General features: G+C 51.1%; 1 protein-coding gene across 1 annotated transcript; it reads left to right on the top strand.

Moving 5' to 3' along the window:
* Positions 1 to 5,842: 5,842 nt before the first annotated feature.
* UBXN11 (UBX domain protein 11) lies at positions 5,843 to 16,797 on the top strand. Its single transcript, XM_075048652.1, has 12 exons — positions 5,843 to 5,929; positions 6,049 to 6,150; positions 6,930 to 6,984; positions 8,043 to 8,119; positions 8,608 to 8,722; positions 10,132 to 10,349; positions 10,684 to 10,761; positions 12,197 to 12,317; positions 13,489 to 13,592; positions 13,834 to 13,901; positions 14,655 to 14,801; positions 15,669 to 16,797. The coding sequence occupies exons 1-12, from the start codon at positions 5,843 to 5,845 to the stop codon at positions 15,832 to 15,834; spliced, it is 1,338 nt and encodes a 445-aa protein (XP_074904753.1). The 3' UTR covers positions 15,835 to 16,797.
* Positions 16,798 to 16,934: the final 137 nt, after the last annotated feature.

Raw genomic sequence — 16,934 nt, 5'->3', positions numbered from 1 at the left:
TGTTCCCACACCGGGCCCCGAGGCCCCGGCCCAGGCCCCGAGGCCCCGGCCCCGGGCATAGCCCGGGTCCGGGGCCTCGGGGCCTGGGCCGGGGCTGTGGAAAAGCCTCGGGGAATCCAGGCCGTACCCCCCCGATCTCACACACACCCCCCCCTCAAACACAAGGCTCAGGTCCCTCCAGCACGGATTCGGGTAAATAGCCGGTCCTGATGTCCCCCACCGGCCCCTCAGCTCCGTTACCGAACCAGCCCCCCAGAGCGGAGACGAGCCAAAGGCCTCTACTCCAGTCGCTTTTATTTCTCAGAACCTCGCAGCAGGCCGGCTTCCGAGCTGGGAAAGCTTTGGGGTTTCATTTAGAGGCCGGAGGGGAACGGGAAAACGGAGCAGAGGGAGGCAGGGAAGGAAGCGATGGTGGCACGCTGGTCGCTCCTCCATCCTGCGAGGGTCCGAGGAGGTGCCGGTGCAGGGGATGCCATTCTGGGGGTGTCGTCTTTGGGGTGGGGGTGCACGGTAGCCCCCTCTGGGTCAGCGCAGCCGCAAGAAGAAAGCCACAGCCAGCGCCAGGGTGAGGGAGAGGAGGGGTGGGCTGCTGCAGAGGGGGCTCACGTTGCTTGCGGCGGGGCGTTGAGCGGTGGGGGCGATAGTCGTGACCACAGCCCCCTTGTCCGCCTGGCCGAGGGGCTGGAAAAGAAAACGAGAGAGTCGGGCATCGCTCCAAACCGGAGCAGACAGCAGCACGGGGTAGAAAACCCACCCAAGACCCCTCAACCCAGCTACCCTGGGGGCAGAAAGGAGCCAGGGTCACCCCAGTGCCCATGCTGCCCCTTCCCAGGCAGGGGACACGGCCTCCTCTCCCCCGGCAGGTTCTCCTTCACACCACACACAGAAATCACTGTTGGCTTCAGGGTTTTCCCACCTCACTTTGTGGTCCTGTTTCTAGCCAGGGGCTTTTAGAAATTGGGGGGGGGGAAGGAGCAGAAGCTGGGGGTTGGGGCTGGGGATGTGGTGACCCACGGGATGTGGGGTGCAGAAGCAGAGCTGGGAAACACCCATGCTGGAAGCGAGGGGGAGGAGGAGGAGGAGGGACCGCTGTCCCTCCAGGGTTTTGCAAGCAGGGACATTGCAGCTGGTGTGGGAAACGTAACACAGCTGGGATGGTGATTTCAGGGCAGTTTCCTTCCGTCTCTAAAGATCAACACCTTCCAAATTAAGGCACTGGCATGAATCACTCCAGCCCTGGCTGTGCGGGACCACTCTCTCTGGGTTTTTGGTCCTTTCCTGGGACTCCCCACATAAGCGGCTGTGCGTTACGCCTGTGAACAGGGACCGCAGCGACAAGCGCTGCCCTGGGCTGCTGGAAAAGGGACACCATTTGCCTCTGTGAACCAGCCCCCACACTGGTTTGCACCACTCCTTGGGTCCCTCCGGAGCCGGTACAGGGCCCCAACACCCAGCTCTATCTCCTCACAGGCACTCTTGTGCTATGAGGGTTTTTGGCTGGTTGGCCTGGCCACAGAGCAGGACTCCCAAAACATAAATACACCCTGCGGAGCCAGCTGCGGTCACAGCTGTGTAGAGTTTGTGAGAGAAATAAGCATAAGCAAATCTGGCCCCATTATCAACACACTGTAGAAAAAAAAAAATCATCCCAACAGCTGTTCTGAATAGCATTACCCTCCCTGAAAACGCCAACACATTCATCCCTCCTACACCATGGTCCCCACCCAGGAGAGAGCTGACATCCACGGCACTCGGACCAAGTCTCCACGGAGCCTCCCAGCAGGAAGGAAAACAACCTCCAGCAGAGAGAGGCGAGAGGAAACCACACAGCTGTGTGCCCACCCAGTATCCCCACAGCCGTGTCCAGCATCTCCAGTGTCCCCACAGCCATGCTCAGCATCCCCACATCAGGCACAGGCTGGGGGCCAGCATGCAAAGGAGAAGCTGCAAGATGGGGTGGAGAGCTAAGTGCGAAGGTTACAGATAGGAGTGATGGTCTTAAGTAAAAAAAAAAAAGCTTTAAAAAAAGCAACATATGGAAGTATTCAGAGCTTACAGACCACAGTGCAAAGATCCTGGTAAGATAGCCAGGGATAAAGTCAAATAGAAAGTCAAATGCTCAAGTTTCCAGCTGAAGTTCAGCAGAAATTCTCCCACCGGTTGAACCCTACAGCCTCCCCAACTGCTGTCATGCCCACAGGACAGAGCTGGCTGGACACTCCGGCCTTTGCTGGGCCCCGCGCCATGGGGTTTCTCTTACCATGCAGAGGACAAGCAGGGCGAGCAGTAGGAGCCCACAGGTGCGCTGCATGGTCAGGGCTTGACTCACAGTGTGCCGTGACACTTCCTCATCTGCTCGCAGTGATTGCAGTCGGAGGCTTTAAGCGCAGCGACGGCCCTGTCTCACCAATCACACTTTCCTTCCCTGCACCAGCCCCACCGCCAAAAGGGCGATTTGGGGAAGCCGCATTCACTGCCAATGCTGCAAGGGAGAAAGTACAAGACATGGCATGGGGGATGTCCAGGTGGGGACGACACCGTACAGCCCTTTTAGCCTCGCTTCTCCATCACCTGGCACAAGAGCAGCTCCTGCTGCCTGGGTTCCCCAGAACGGCCACACAGCCAGTCCTGAATGGGACATCCTGGCTGCCATCTCCAGCAAAGGCAGCGAGCCCCTCACCCTGCTTTTTTCCACATCACAAAATACCACCTGCAGCATGAAACCCCCCCAGGCTGAGCTCTGCATCTCCCCTGGGGCTCCCTGTCCTGTGCCCCACACCCAGGAAGGCCTAATAGTGATTATGGGTTAAAAAAACCCCACTGGTTCACTAGGAGGGTTTGCAAATTGCAGCTGACGTTTCAACAAGGGCTCTGCGTTGCACCGCATAACAAACCTCCTTCCCTGCAACTCAGGGCAGAAGCTGCATCCAAGCTGTCCCTCTGAATTTCCATTACACGCCTGGGGTAGTCTGATCCAGGTAATGGATCAGGGAAATGGCTTCCTTCCAACCCCCCGATATCTGTCTCCTCACAGCAGATCTCTGAGCTCCCTCACCCAACTCGACTCAGCAGCAGGAAACAAAAGGGATCTGATTAGAGATGGTTTGAAATGCACCCAGCACGTACAACGCTTGTCTGGTTTTGTGTTGCTGAAGTGCATCACAGCACAGTGAGCACACCAGCAGCTGAAGGCTCCTCTGCAGCAAAGCTTCACCAAATTTAGTTCATTTTTGCACTTCATGTAATTGTGAAAATGAAAGTCTCCTGGGGACAGCTGACATCCCATAAAAGGTGCTAAAAATCAGCCTGTTCTGCTCCTCTCCAACTGGCGAGGCTGAGCTCTCTGGAGAGCAGAGCAGCACGGTGGCGAGTGGGACGAGGGATGCTCAGGGAAGGCTGGCTGGATGGCGGCAAGCACTGAGTGGAGTTCAGCGCATCAGCGAGGCAAAATGAGCGTGCGGTAGTGCCCGGGTGAGGGAAAGCATTGCTAAAAAACGGAGACGAAGCAGCGGAGGAAATCAGGAGCAGCTGTACAGTCTGTGATGCCTCGGGCCAGGCTCTGCCACAGAGCATGTCTGCAGGCTGAAGCTATGGGTGTGTAGAGGGTGGGTGAGGAAAGGAAGCATGGCTGCGTGTGGTGCTCCTGCACCTGGTCTCGCCCCAGCACCAGGAAGCCTTTGAAGCGCTCTGAAGTGAACAGAGGTTAAAAAAAAAAAAAAAAAAAAAAAAAAAAAAAAGCACCGTTTTGCCAGCAGGTGTGCAGGGCAGAGAAGTGGCAGGCAGAACAGAGCCTGCCACCAGCCCGAGCCTCCCTCCTCAAGCGACAAACGGAGGAGGCTTCCCCCGGTTTATCCCTCCTCTCCTTCGGGGACCAGCCGGCAGCGGAGGCCGCGAAGGCCCCACCACGGGCCGGCAGGCCGGATCACCCGCAGCGCAGGCCCAGGTGCCCTCGGGGCAGCCCACCGAGGGGGCCGGGGAGCACCAGGAGAGCAGCCGGGACGTCTGCGGATCCCGTAGGGACCCTCGCAGGTCCCGGGGCCCGGCTCCCAGCCGGGGTCCCCCCGCCGGCGCCCTCCCGCCATAGCCGGGGTCCCCCCTCGTCTCCTCGAGGGAAGGCGGCAGCGCGGTGCATGCTGGGATGTGTAGTCCTCCGGGGCTGCCTCGCCCGCCACGTGACCAGGGCTGATCCAATCGCAGCGGCCCTGCGTCGCCGTGGCAACCGCTTGTAAACAAGATGGCGGCGGCGCGCTGAGGGTGGGGTGAGTGCTGCTCCAGCGGGGTTGGGGGGGAAATGGGGGAACCCCCCCCGTGGTTTGGGAGCCCACACACACACCGTGAGGGTCCCCCCAACACGCAGTTCTCTTCCCCAAGCACACGCCGGCGTGTCCCCAGCGCTGCCACCCACGTCGGCCCCCCCTCCCCGGGCAGTACCCAGTTACCCCCGTTATTTTGAGCCCCTTTTTGCCAACGATCCCTCAAAAAGCTGACCGCTACCGGCCTTCCGAGGACTCACAGGGCTGCACATGACGGTGACAGGCTCAGAAACAACATCAGCTCGAATAAAACTCCCCAAATTTCTTACCTGCTGTCTCCTGGCCGACATCAGTCCCCAGCAGGTACCAGGGATATTGGTCAGTCACGTCTTGCACAGGTTCGTATCGCGTTTGCGTTTCCTCAGTTGCAAGTGGAGGAGAGTTGCTTTCTGCAGCTGCAATGGCATCACAAGTGTCAGCTCTTTCACCCCGACACAGCACCTCAACTCACCACGGTTTCACCCCCTGTGCTTTCAGGCAGCACCCACAGATTGCAGCTCGAGGATTTTAACTGTTACTACAAGGCACACATTTAGTTGTATGAACACCCCACTCTGTCCAGAAAGCAAGTATGTATGGACTGGGAAGATGGGCTGATGAGAAAAATGTACCATTCAGGCTTTTTTGGACAGCCTTTTCAATTACATTTAAAAAAATTTTCCCATTAAGCAAATCCAAAGTTAATGAACCAATGTTTCATTTTTACATATTATCTCCTTTTATTTTTACTAAGAGGGCACTGCTGTCTAAGTTCATTGCCTCCACTGGTAAGGCTTTTCTTACCGTCTACATGTTTTGCAATGATTATAGCACTCTCCTACATGTGTCCAAAATCAGATAAGTAACAAAAGGTTTCCACATCCTCAGCAAGCCCTAGAGCACATTAGAACCTCATCTATTTTTACAGTTCCATTTTAGGTCACATCCTTCCTACTCGATCTTAGGGCAAAAACTCCCTTTGCACTCCCAGTGAAGTTTGCTGCTTCTCTTAATCCCAGAGTGTTGTGCTTTTTGTTAAAATAGCTCAATATTACCACTTTCTGGCTTGCTGGGCAGTGCAGGATGCTCTGTACGAGTATCATGGTCTTTTTCTGCTAGCCCCATTTTGTGTTCACTCTGCTGAGATTGTACCTTCCCTTTGGGTCCTGGCTCATAACAAGTGCCCACATACACTCGTTAGTCTTACGGGATTGAGTGGACTGAGCCACCCTGCTTTCTTCTGCCCTCTCTTTCCCTCAGCATATCCCCAGTATTTTTTTACCTGCTTTTGAAGAAGTCTTATCCAAAACGCTGACCTGTTTTCTTTCTTTCATGCTCTTCGTGCCTCTTCTCAGAAGATGACAGCCTGTCTCCTAGGACAAAGGATCCAGTGCAAGGCAGTCTCCCCTCTTGCTCAAGGGGGACAACACTGAAAAAGAATATGCAGGGTAAAGTCCCTCAATGATTAGGGGGTTCTGGGCCATCACAGTTTCTCACTGACAGTTTGGTGGACTCAATACCCCAGGCCAGGGCTAATTCCTGTGGTCCACATGTCGCATACACAGTGTGCTGTCAGTGACACAGCCATCTCCCCACCAGTCAGGAGCCAAGGGATTTCTACTCAGTATGCCCAAAAGGTACCCTTGTCCTACCTGCTGTGGCAGAACAGGAATTCTTGTGTGGGGTCCACTATGGCGCAGACAAGCCTCCAATACCAATTGCCATTTTAGAGAGGTAATACGTATTTGTGCTTTCAGGCGCAGCTCACACTGACGTGGAGCTCATGTCCTCCATGATGCAAAAAGTCACTCTGTTGGAACAAAAAATAGAAGAACAAGCACAAGAAATCCAACTGAAGGTAAAAATACTGCCCCTTGCTGAACCTGTTCTGTGCTCTGCTTTGACGGTTGAAGCCACAGTAGTGTTACACCTGCTTAGACCTAGTTTGGGCTAAAACAAGTTAATCTACAGCCTGCTTTGTTAATTACACAAACAAGCCTTCGCAAAGCAACAGAGCAATTTTATCAGTCCTTGGGGTGGGAGAGTGGACAGCCCCTACCATGACTTCTTAAAGTAAAGACTCTCAGCACCCTTTCACTGATATCATTAGCTGTTTAGCTTCAGACATTTCTTTTCTTGCTTTTGCTTTCTGAAACAACAGCTGCTCATACAGCAGAGTCATCCTGGAGCAGACCTCTTTGCATGACTGCAGCTTAGAATAAATACTACCCCCCCCCCTTTTTTTTTTAAAGACGTGCCTGCAGAAATGCTGGTTGCATTTCTAGATCAGCCACTTAGTGCATGCAGGTCAGAGCATGAGCTGTGCCTGAGCAGGAAGCACAGGGGCAGGAGTCTGTGTGTTTGCCTACAGCTCTTGGGCAGACAGAGGAGGGGGAGATAGGTCAGTGTGTCCCTCATCTATTCTTGGAGCAGTGTATTTATATCCCAGCCCTCATTTGAGTCTAAGATATTTGTGAGGTGATACAGCCTTTCTGACCCTTATTTTGCCTGTCTCTAAGTGGCATGAGAGTATGTGCACCACTGACTCACCTAGCCAGGACTAATTGTGCAAACTGTGCCTCAGGGTCCTGAAGGCCAAGGAACTAAATGAGGTCATTATTTGTTCTGGTCCTGAAGGACAGGAGGATTGCTGAACTTGAAGAGAAGATGAAGGCTATTCAGAAAGGAGAAGGTAAAAATTATTCTACCCTTGACACCTTGCTCCTACCTGTGGGAGAGCTACAGAGCTCCTGGTACTGCAACAGAGCAGGCTTGGAGACCTCCTCTCTGAGCCATCCTTGCTTTAAAAGCCCAAGAGCCTCTTTGGTGAGTGGTATCAGTTAGACACACATGGTACCGTTTGCCAAAGCAGATCCACGCTTTGTATGTGCATCTGTTACATGGCTTTTCTGGTGTTGTAGAAAACATTATTTCCTGACCTATTTTCTACGGGTTACTACATTTCCATGAGTATAGACCAACCACACAGATACATGAGGATGGTTAGATGGTTAGAAAAAAGAACAGTAAATACCGCAGAGTTCAAACAGGCTGGAAAAACAGAGCTACTAAGCGAAACCAAAAATCTACCTGGAGTCTCAAACAGTATTATAGGTCCAGGCTCACTTGTCCTGTAAGGCAGCCTAACTCTAAATTGAACCCAGCTTTGAGTGAGTCACAGAAGATCTTTCCCCCCATTCAGTTACTTGGAATCCAGCAGCTCTCCATCTGAGCACAGACACATTTCCTACATCGGCTGCACTACCTTGTAAGCATGAAGCTGTGGTGAATTCTCCATTTCCTTAGCAGAGAACAAGAATATGCCTGTCAAACCACAAACATATGTTTTGTACCTCATCATGCATTGTTCTAGCCATTTAGTCTAGGTTTCTGGATCCAGCTTTAGTGGACACCTGCTCATTTTTTTAATAGGTCCCTTACGACTGAGTAAGTCAAGCAATTCTCATTGTATAATTGCAAACAGCACCACTCACATCAGCTTCCCGCAGCATAAAACTTCACCAGTATCATTCACAACTATCTTTAGTCTGTCAGCATCTTTATCGAACTGCTGCAGGTTGAATTGTCAGGGACCAGCATGCAGAGCTCATGTTCAGCTCCTGTGTTGTATGGGCTTGAGTTCACTCTTGGTACAGGCAGGTACTGCTGCGGCATTTGCGATGTGTGACACAGGTTATCTATAGCTCTTCTTTAAGGCTGTACATACAAAACCAAAGTCTTCCCTTTCAGATGCTCCTGACTCATCCACAGCAGAGGAACTGGAAATTAGGTGCCTTCAGCTGCAGACCCAGGTCTGGGAGATGGAGGTGAGACACCTGCTTCACTTGCCCAAAGCCATCTACACCTTTGGTTTGAGATCATTGCAGTCCCAGGCTGCTTAGTCTTTTTCAAGCTGCCACTTTGATCATCACAATTCTTCACCTCACCCCTCTGAAAAGAAAGAACAGCTTGGATGTGAGCTACAGGGCAGTAGGAGTTTTTTTAATACACACATTTGTGCCTCCTGCAAGCCTCTTCATTTTGATTTCTAGGACTGTAGAAATACTCTTTGCATCTACTACAGTCTTGGGAGATTACTGTGTCACTACAGATACTTTCACTCTCCCTTTTGCCTACTACTAGTAAGCTGCTACTACAACCCTGCCAATGAGTTTGTCTGTCTGCCAGGGCCAAAGAGCCCCAAGACAAACCTTCTCTTTCACCTCCCCTTCTGCTTCTAACGGTCACAGCTGACCACTCTCAGGCTTCCATTTCTAGTTTTCTGAAGCTCTGGTCTACAACTTTCCTCATACAGCGGTTTCTAAATGACTATGGGCTGATTTGGGTTGGAGAGAGACATGAACAGCTGGAAGATTTAGAATCACTCAACGACGAAGAAGAGTGGCCAGCAAGGACCCTCTGGAAGCCAGGTAAAGCACCAGCACTCTTTGCTGAAGCAGCTATCTTAGCTCCTGCTGCATGCTTAGAGAAGGTATGATACTCCCTAGAGCAGATAAGCATCAAAGACCCAGAATTTGGGTCTTCAGAATCTGGGATCCTGTACTGAGGTCTTCACATCAGTCCACCTCAGGGACAGAGACATGGAGCAATTTAACGGGAGCTAAGCCAGGCAGAACGTTGGTATTTTATATACCTGTATTTTGTAAGCCCCGTCTAGGAGAAGAGGAGAGAACCCGATGTCTCACCCATTTGGAAGGATACCCTCGCAGCAGCTGCTTCCTGAAGAGTTCACATACCCTAAACGTTTGAAGCTTGATTGCTCTAATAACATTGACGTAAAATGGGTGGAAAATGGAATCAGATGCTTTGTGTATATAGTAGCTGTAGTAACTTACCCATATTGTCTGGCTCTATCAGAGAGTATTGTTTGCCTTTCCTCCCAACCACCATGTGAGTGGTTTAATTGAGACCTGACTGTTCTGTATGTGGTCCAAGCATATTTGGCAATGGCTTCTCAGGAAGTGGTAACAGAGAAAAGAAGAGTAATACTTGGGCTGTACAGCCAATGCTGCTTCCTAACCAGCATGCAAATTTTAGCTAATTAATTCTTCCCTCCCTTAGATGCAGGAGGGGAGAAGATGGAGGAGGCAGTCGAAATAATTGTTTTCAGCTCACCTTTTAAATGCGGTATTTCCTCCACCCTCATCACATCGTAAAAAAGTGGAACAGAAACTACCAAAGGCTTTAGCTCTGCCTACATCTCTTCTTTCCTCTTCTGATTTCACTCTTCTGTCCCATCACAACTCTTTTACTGCTTCACCCTACCACCCTCCTCAAGCACCCCGATAAACAGCCTCAGCAGTGCCCTAGCAAGAGTGAGGAATCTACTGGTGGCAAGGAGCAGGCAGCTGGTTGCATTTACACTGGCATTTTTCTTCAGCAAGCCTGCCCTGATCCATTTATCCAATTCAGTTCATCCGACTAGTTAAGTCCCTCACTTTGTGCATTTTACAGCACCACATTAAGGGACAACACAACACTTCTGAAATTACAACCAAAGACCGGGAGCTGAGCCTGGTCTCTGAAGTGCTGGCTGCATGGTAGCTGGCTCTGGTGTTACGTTAGGTTGTAGCAACAGGGCTGTTTCCCTGCTGCCCTGCCCTTGTGGTTTTTGCACACACCCATATAAACCTGGCAGCGCTGCACCACAGCTGCAGCGTTGCACCATGCTTTGCAAAAGCGTGAAAGGCAAAGCATGGAGAGGCAGCACAGACAGCCGCAAAATGTTAGGACTCAAATGCACCTCAAATTCACACAAAGGTGAAAGCTGCTTAGCTGGCATCCCCTTCCCCCTGTAACTGTGCTCCCTCTGCCACAGGTGAAGCAGTTGTTTCCAAACACCAGATTGATTTTGATTTAATCTTGGAAAACGTGAAGGATTTGAATGTGCTGGCTGGAGAAGGCATTTCTCAAATCAAGCACACGCCTGGGGGTGCTCGGCTGAGGCAGCTAGAACCCCTCCCTCTTACGCTGTATCAAAATGGGATGGTCATGTTCAACGGACCCTTTCGGCCCTATGAGGACCCATCCACACAGGTATGGAAAGGTCTGTAGAGGAATTAGACTTAGAGCCATCCTCTTGTCATTCACTAAGCCTCAGAAAAGGGCATGTGTAGGAATAGGGCTTGTGACCTCATCCGAGTCCTAAAAAGGAGCAGCTATTGAGAACTCTAGCTTCTCACCTGTATTCCCATGGTGCCTTTAAAGACCAGTATGTCTTTGTGTAGTAATTTTTAGAGATGGAGATTCCGGGTCTTTAATGCAGACTTTTCTGTATGGGAATAACAACACAAATAGGAGCAGCCCAGAAGGAATATATCAGTCAAATAGGAAGTCTGAAGTATGACCATGAGCTGTCATTTTGTTTCAGCAATGCCTGCAGGATATTATGGATGGCTATTTCCCTTCAGAGTTGCAGATGCGCTACCCAGATGGCATCCCTTTGCAGGTAAGCATTGCAAAACCCTATTCATCAGCTTTTTGGAAGAAATGGCTCTCTTGCTTCCCAAGAAAATTGTTCAGGTTTTTTCACCAATCTGCTGGATGCTCCCCACAGCAAATTAAGTTTGAGGTTTCTGAACACAGCAAACTCGCAGCTTAGTTCTGTGCATGTGTGTCTCGGGGAAAGGGTGGCTGGGAGCACACCTGCTAGAGCCGTTACAGGAAATGAGTGATTCAGCATTAGGACTGAATGGTTTCTCTGCCTCAGTGGATCTTGTCTTGGAACAAGAGACTTCTAAGAGCATAGCAGGCTTTGTAGAAGAGAGGTATGTGCAGCATTTGAAGAGCTGTGTAACAAAAAGGAGAAAAAAGTTCTCAAACAGTTCCCCTGGAAAAGCTTTTAAAAACAGGTTGAACAAGGAGGATGTCAGAGTTTATTTTGCCACAATTTTTTTGCTTTGGCTACCTGAGGTTCTTTTGGGCCCCATTTTTTGATTTCTCAGAAATGGCAAAAAGCCAAGGCCACATTTGCAGGCAGAAAGCAGGCAGAGAGCCTCGGAGGACTCTAATCTAGGTCTTCAGGTGCATCTGAAATGTAAGCAGGCACAACCAGAGGGGTGCACCTACCCACTGCCACAAAGAAAGCAGGGCACAACTGCACAGTTGAGTATGAGGTTAGGACAGCCAGAGTGAGCTGGTAGGTGTGGCAGTTAGAAAGTCAGGTGGAAGAGGAAGGATTGTGCAAGGCTCTAGCGGTTGTGGTTCCCTATAATCTGTGCATAGCTGGCCATATCTAGAAGCCACAGGACAGTACAGTAACCTGGAGTAAATACGGACACAGAGCACATCCACCTGAGATATGGCCAGCCAGGTGTAAGAGAAACATAAGTGGAACCCAGACAGAAAGACTACCGCTATTTATGCAGCTTTCCCCACTGCTGGGGGCCTCAGGGTAGCACACTGCCTTCCTTGGTTTGTTAGACCCATCTGACAGTCCCCACTGCAGCATCTTACTGCCAAATCCCTCTCCATCCCTAGCCTGCTGCTTTCACATCACATTCCACCTGGAGAGCATTCTCAAGTGTGGAAGCAGACACGGAGGAAAGGTCAGGGCCACGTACATTTCTTACAACTCATGGAAAGGAGCAGCTGCCCAGTGCCTGTTGAGATGGATAAACAACTGCCCTGTGGTCTGGGTGGGCCATCCTGGGGACTTGAGGGATTCACCAGGACTTGTTTTGTTAGAGAGCCTATAGGAGCTGAAAATGCATTTCATTGAGTTTGGACAGCTGGCTCAGCTTCCAAGGAAGCAGCTCTCTTGGTTTCATTTGGGGTTTACAACTCTTGGTTGTCATTGCTGTGGTTTATCGTGCTCTAATGCAGTGAGAACAAGCTTGTGCAAGAGTCAGATTTGCTTATGGCGTTTGGCCTTAATTCAACAGGTCACTGACAGAAGGGATGTGGTATTTCGGGAGAGGGACCTTCCAGGGAGTTTTCCTGGCCACGGCCAAGTTGTTGGCCATTCAAAATCAAATGAGGTGCAAGAAACCACCAAGATCCCAGGTAAATTCTTAGACCTGCCTCAGAAATGCAGTTAACTCCCAAAGAGGAGAATCAAAACCTTACCGGGGCAGTCCAGCTGGTAGGAGGGGAATGTGTAGGGTCCAAGTGAGGAAGGCAACACTTCTGGGTCAGAGCCCTGTGCTTGTAGCCCCAGTGTTGCTTCAGGAGCTGGGAGCCAAGCAGCACACATGGTGTCCTCTCATCATTAAATCCTCCTAAAGAATGAGACATGACAAATAATAAAAGACCAGAAGATCAGCCGGTTTCCAAAAACATATCTGCCCTGTGCATTTCTGAAAGGCCAAGCTCCTTCTAGCTTCACCTTTATCAGCAAAGGATGCTGAGGGAACCTGGCAGATCTCAGGGGAGTAGCTTGGAAACAACCTTCAGTTCTCCTACAAGCTCGCTCTGTAAAGGCAGACACCTTCAAGCCAGACCGATCTTAACTGTACTAAATATGGGACGATTTCTCTTCAGACTTTTGTAAGAGAATATGAGACATAAGGTCAGGCCACAGATTCCTCATTTTGCTTCTAGGCTCTAGCAGTCTGTGTAAGCAATACCTGTCAGTGTTGGAAAGTCAAATGCAGTCAGTCATATAGACAGAAAATAGTGGGTTTGTGCATGCATAACTAACTAACCCAAACATGTGCATTGCCCATCAGCAACATCTTCCTATTTATATAGAACTGTACTAGTTGCTCATTCATCTCAAGGCCATTCACAAACAGAAGCTGTACTAAATGTTTCCTTTATCCAAGTAGTAAAAAAATATAATTGCCCAGTGCCAACACAGAAAAAGGAATGAACACCTACAAATACACCCTCACAAGATTAAAAATTTTCCAAGTCTGTAAAAATTGTCATAGGTTTAGTTTTTCCTGTTCACAGCAGGGCTAACCAGGTTTCTGCCCGTTGTGCCTCCCAGCTGTGTGCTGAACAGACTGCACAGTTGCTCACTGTTGACGTTGACAATCAAACATTTAGTGGGCCAGAAAGTGGGACAAGCTTCAACGGGGGAGACTGAGGACCAGTCTCAGCCTAGCTAGGGGAGGTTAGAGCTCTCCCTGTCGGCAGTTGCACCCTCTCATTTCACTAAAACAGCCTATTCTGGGGGAAAATTGTTTGTCAAAAGGTCACACATGGACACATCTCCCCTCTGCTCTACCAGGTCCCAAACTCTCCGTGGAGCAGTTTCTCAACAAGCTTTCTAAGTCCTCGAAACATGGAGGAGAAGTGATCAGTGTCCAAGATTCAGCCAGAGCAGCGCAGCAGGTATGAGTGGACCCCTCAAACACCCACAGGATGAGGCCAGCAGTGATTCCCTGGGCTCAGCACCCTGCACAGCACTGGCACCCCCTCCTTGGGCCTCTCTCGGCTCTGCATAACCTCCTCCTCCCAGAGAGGCTCCACCAGAGCACATGTGGCACTTTGGCACCTGCTCCTGGGCTTTCCTGGCACTGGTTGCTCTCTGTGCAGAGCAGGCAGTGGTGACGCTCACCTGGTTTGTTTTCAGGGCTCTGATGGGGTGCGGAGCAGCAAAGAGATCCTGATGGAGACACCCAGGCTGTCTGCCCTGGAGAGGTACAGGCACAGCCCCTCCATCCCTGTCCTGTCAGGTGCTCATCTTCCTCCTGTTTCATCATTAAGGGTTTATTTCAAGGCTTTCAGTTAAGGAAGTAAATGGACTTGCCCCTTCTGTCTTATACCTTAGGAATAATTAGAAAAAAAAGTCTAAGTTTCATTTTTGGGGAAGACCACTGAATTGTTCATCATGAACCTGCCATCTTTTACATCTCTAACAAAAACTTAGGCTGTTCAAAATGTTACCTACTTATTGCTGTGAAATACTTTTCCCAAGAGCAAGCCAAGGCCTAAGAGTTTGAAACCATCTAAAAAGCTGTTTGTGGTCATGTTAAATGGGAGAATCCCTCCAGGAAATTGATGCCCGAGTGGGAGGTCATACTAACAACACTTTTCAACTCATAGTCTTCTGGCAAGACAAGACCCAAATAACTAACAAAAAAAAACCCCAAGCAGATTATTTTTAATCAAAAAAGTAGGGCAAAGTACTTACCAGACAGCCCTGATCTAAAACGAAAAAGCTAAAAAAGGTCAGCAACCCTCTTTCCAAGGCACCTTTAAGCAGTGAAAGCAAAGCAGTGGTTTTGGCCTGTGGGTTGGTCTGCTTGCCCACAGTCAGATGGGGCCTTGTACATCTCGAGGACATTTCCAAACATAAAACACCTCTCCCCCGTTCAGATCACCCTGGCAGCCCAGAGGCTCTGCCGCTGGCAGAGCCCTCACTCCTCAGCTGACGAGGTTTTCTAACTCCAGGGTGAAGACAGCTGAAGAGGCTGAAGGTTCTGCCCCTGATATCTGCACTCTCCGCATCAAATCTGAGAGTGGGGAGCAGACATACATCATAAAGATGCTCTTCACAGAGACCATAGGGGACCTGCGCCAACACCTCGCCCACGCCAGGTAGGCCTAGGACTTCCTCCCCTCCTCGCTCTCCACCCGGCTCTGTAGAGCCCCAGGGAAGGTTTTTTGGCTGCCGCTGGAGGCCCTGGCATTGTATTTCAAACAGATCAGCCTGAGCTGGGCAGGGCTGAGGGTTACAGTCCCAGCCCCAGGAGCTGCTGGGCACGCTCTGCTGCTTTGGCTCCACAACCAGAGACGCTCTCTGGGCAGCACTGCCAGGGTCACACTTAGCTCAGAGCATTTAATACCCACCTTTGCCAAAAAGCTGCCATAGCAGCAGAGATAAGTCTGTTTTGTCCTCTCAGAATTGCCGTCTGACCCAGGTCCATTCACTGCCTTTGCCTCCTTCCAGCTGCTCTGCAGCACTCACCTGACTATTGCCACTGTTCCCAAGGTGTTGGTGCGGCCTGGAAGCTGAGCTGCAGCCTTCAGCTTGGCTGATGGATCCGCTGCTGGACAAACACCACCCTTTGCTCAGCCAGCTCTGTATCCCAACGCATTTAATGCTGCCCAAGTGCTTGCACATCCCTAGGGGGACAGTTCCAGATGGCTGAGGGGACCCCTTTGCTCTCCCCTCTTCCCGCTCCTGTTGCAGGCCACAGGTCTGGCCTTGGTCTGAGCCCACGATGAGCTCACCGCTGTTGGGATGCAAGAACCTCCTTCCTCACTGCAGCTGTGCAGCCTGGAATGGCTGCTCTGTGCCTGGCTGTTTGCAGTTTGGGCGGGAAGTCCTTTTTTCTGCTTGGCCTGTGCTTGTAAAAGTCTATCCCTTCTGCTCTTACATAATCACAGCTGGATCAGCCAGAGCATCTCAGTAAAACCTTGGGGGATCCTGAGTGTAGGAAACATTGTGCTGTTCTTTCCTAGGGGTGGAGACTCCGACTCATATGAGATCATCAGTACCTTTCCCCAGCGGGTGTACACAGACAACTCCAGGAGCCTGCAGGAATGTGGCCTGATCCCCAACGTCTCCTTGCTGCTGCGGAGAAGAGACCCCTCCCAACAAGAGGGGCCAGTGCTGCAAACAGCTTAACAGTTCCTAGCAAGAGCTGCTCACTCCAAGCAATGCAAGAGGAAGGAGCTGCCTTGCACTGTTAGCTGTTATAAACCTCCCTTGGCTGGGAAGAGAGAAGAGGGGTGTCTTTCCAGATGTAGTTTCATTGCGCCGTTACCTGGGACGGAGAGAAGAGCTCAGAGGCAGCGGTTTGGCCTCTCCCTTTGGCAGAGGGTGCCAGGCCCAGTCCTACTGCCTCGCGGTTTTTTTTTTTTTTCCCCCAAGACAGGTGGGCTTCCAACACAGGGGGGGCACATTTCTGTCAGCTCAAACCCCTGGCCTCGTTTCTTATCTCTGCTGAAGGTTACACAGGCTCATCCCTACTCAGGGAAGGCCGCCAGCTTTACACTGGTACTGGGCAGTTGCTTAGCTGGGCTCAGGGATTCTCTACAGCAGCAGGACAGACAAACAGCCAGGGTCCGTTTGCTTTCCACACACAGCTGCTCCCCAGAGATTTCAACAGCACTTAAACCACAAGAGAAACAGGCTCAATTATATGGTCCCTGGTGAAGCTAAACCAAAGGGCCTTGAGCCACTGCAATGCTGGGACTGAGCCAGACCCATCTCAGCCAGGAGATCCTGCTACTGGGTTTCCTGTACGTGAACAACTCCTTCCCTTGGACAGCCCCCAGCTCCAGCGGGGCCCAGGCTTGAAGCCACACCAAGCCCGCCTGCCACAGCCCCGAGCTGCCAGCCTCCCTCCCTCCCTCCCTCGGCAGCCTGCTGCAGCGGGGAGCTGGATGCTGCAACAGGACACCATGTCATTGGAGAAGAGCATAATCCCTTCGCTGCTTCTCTGCTGAAGCCCCAGTAAAGCATCTTCCTCCCCCTCCTGTGGGCTAGGGCTGTGCTTTGCAGGCCCCTTTCCCCAGCACATTCTTCCTGTTTCAGCTGTGACAAGCCCCCACTTGACTCCCAGCTGACGACACTCCCACTTGTGCAAGGCAGTGCCTTCTGGCAGGTTCCCTTTTAGCAGAGACCCAGCCCTCATTAAAGGCTCCTAATAAAACTGCAACGTTTATTTAAGTTGCAGTTTCCACTTCCATTAAGATTTCAAAGGCACAGTTGCTGTGGAAAGG

The sequence above is a fragment of the Buteo buteo genome, chromosome 16, assembly GCF_964188355.1.
Source record: "Buteo buteo chromosome 16, bButBut1.hap1.1, whole genome shotgun sequence".
NCBI classification, from domain to species: domain Eukaryota; kingdom Metazoa; phylum Chordata; class Aves; order Accipitriformes; family Accipitridae; genus Buteo; species Buteo buteo.
The sequence above is the reverse complement of the archived record's forward strand: the minus strand, read 5'-3'. Positions and strand labels throughout refer to the sequence as shown.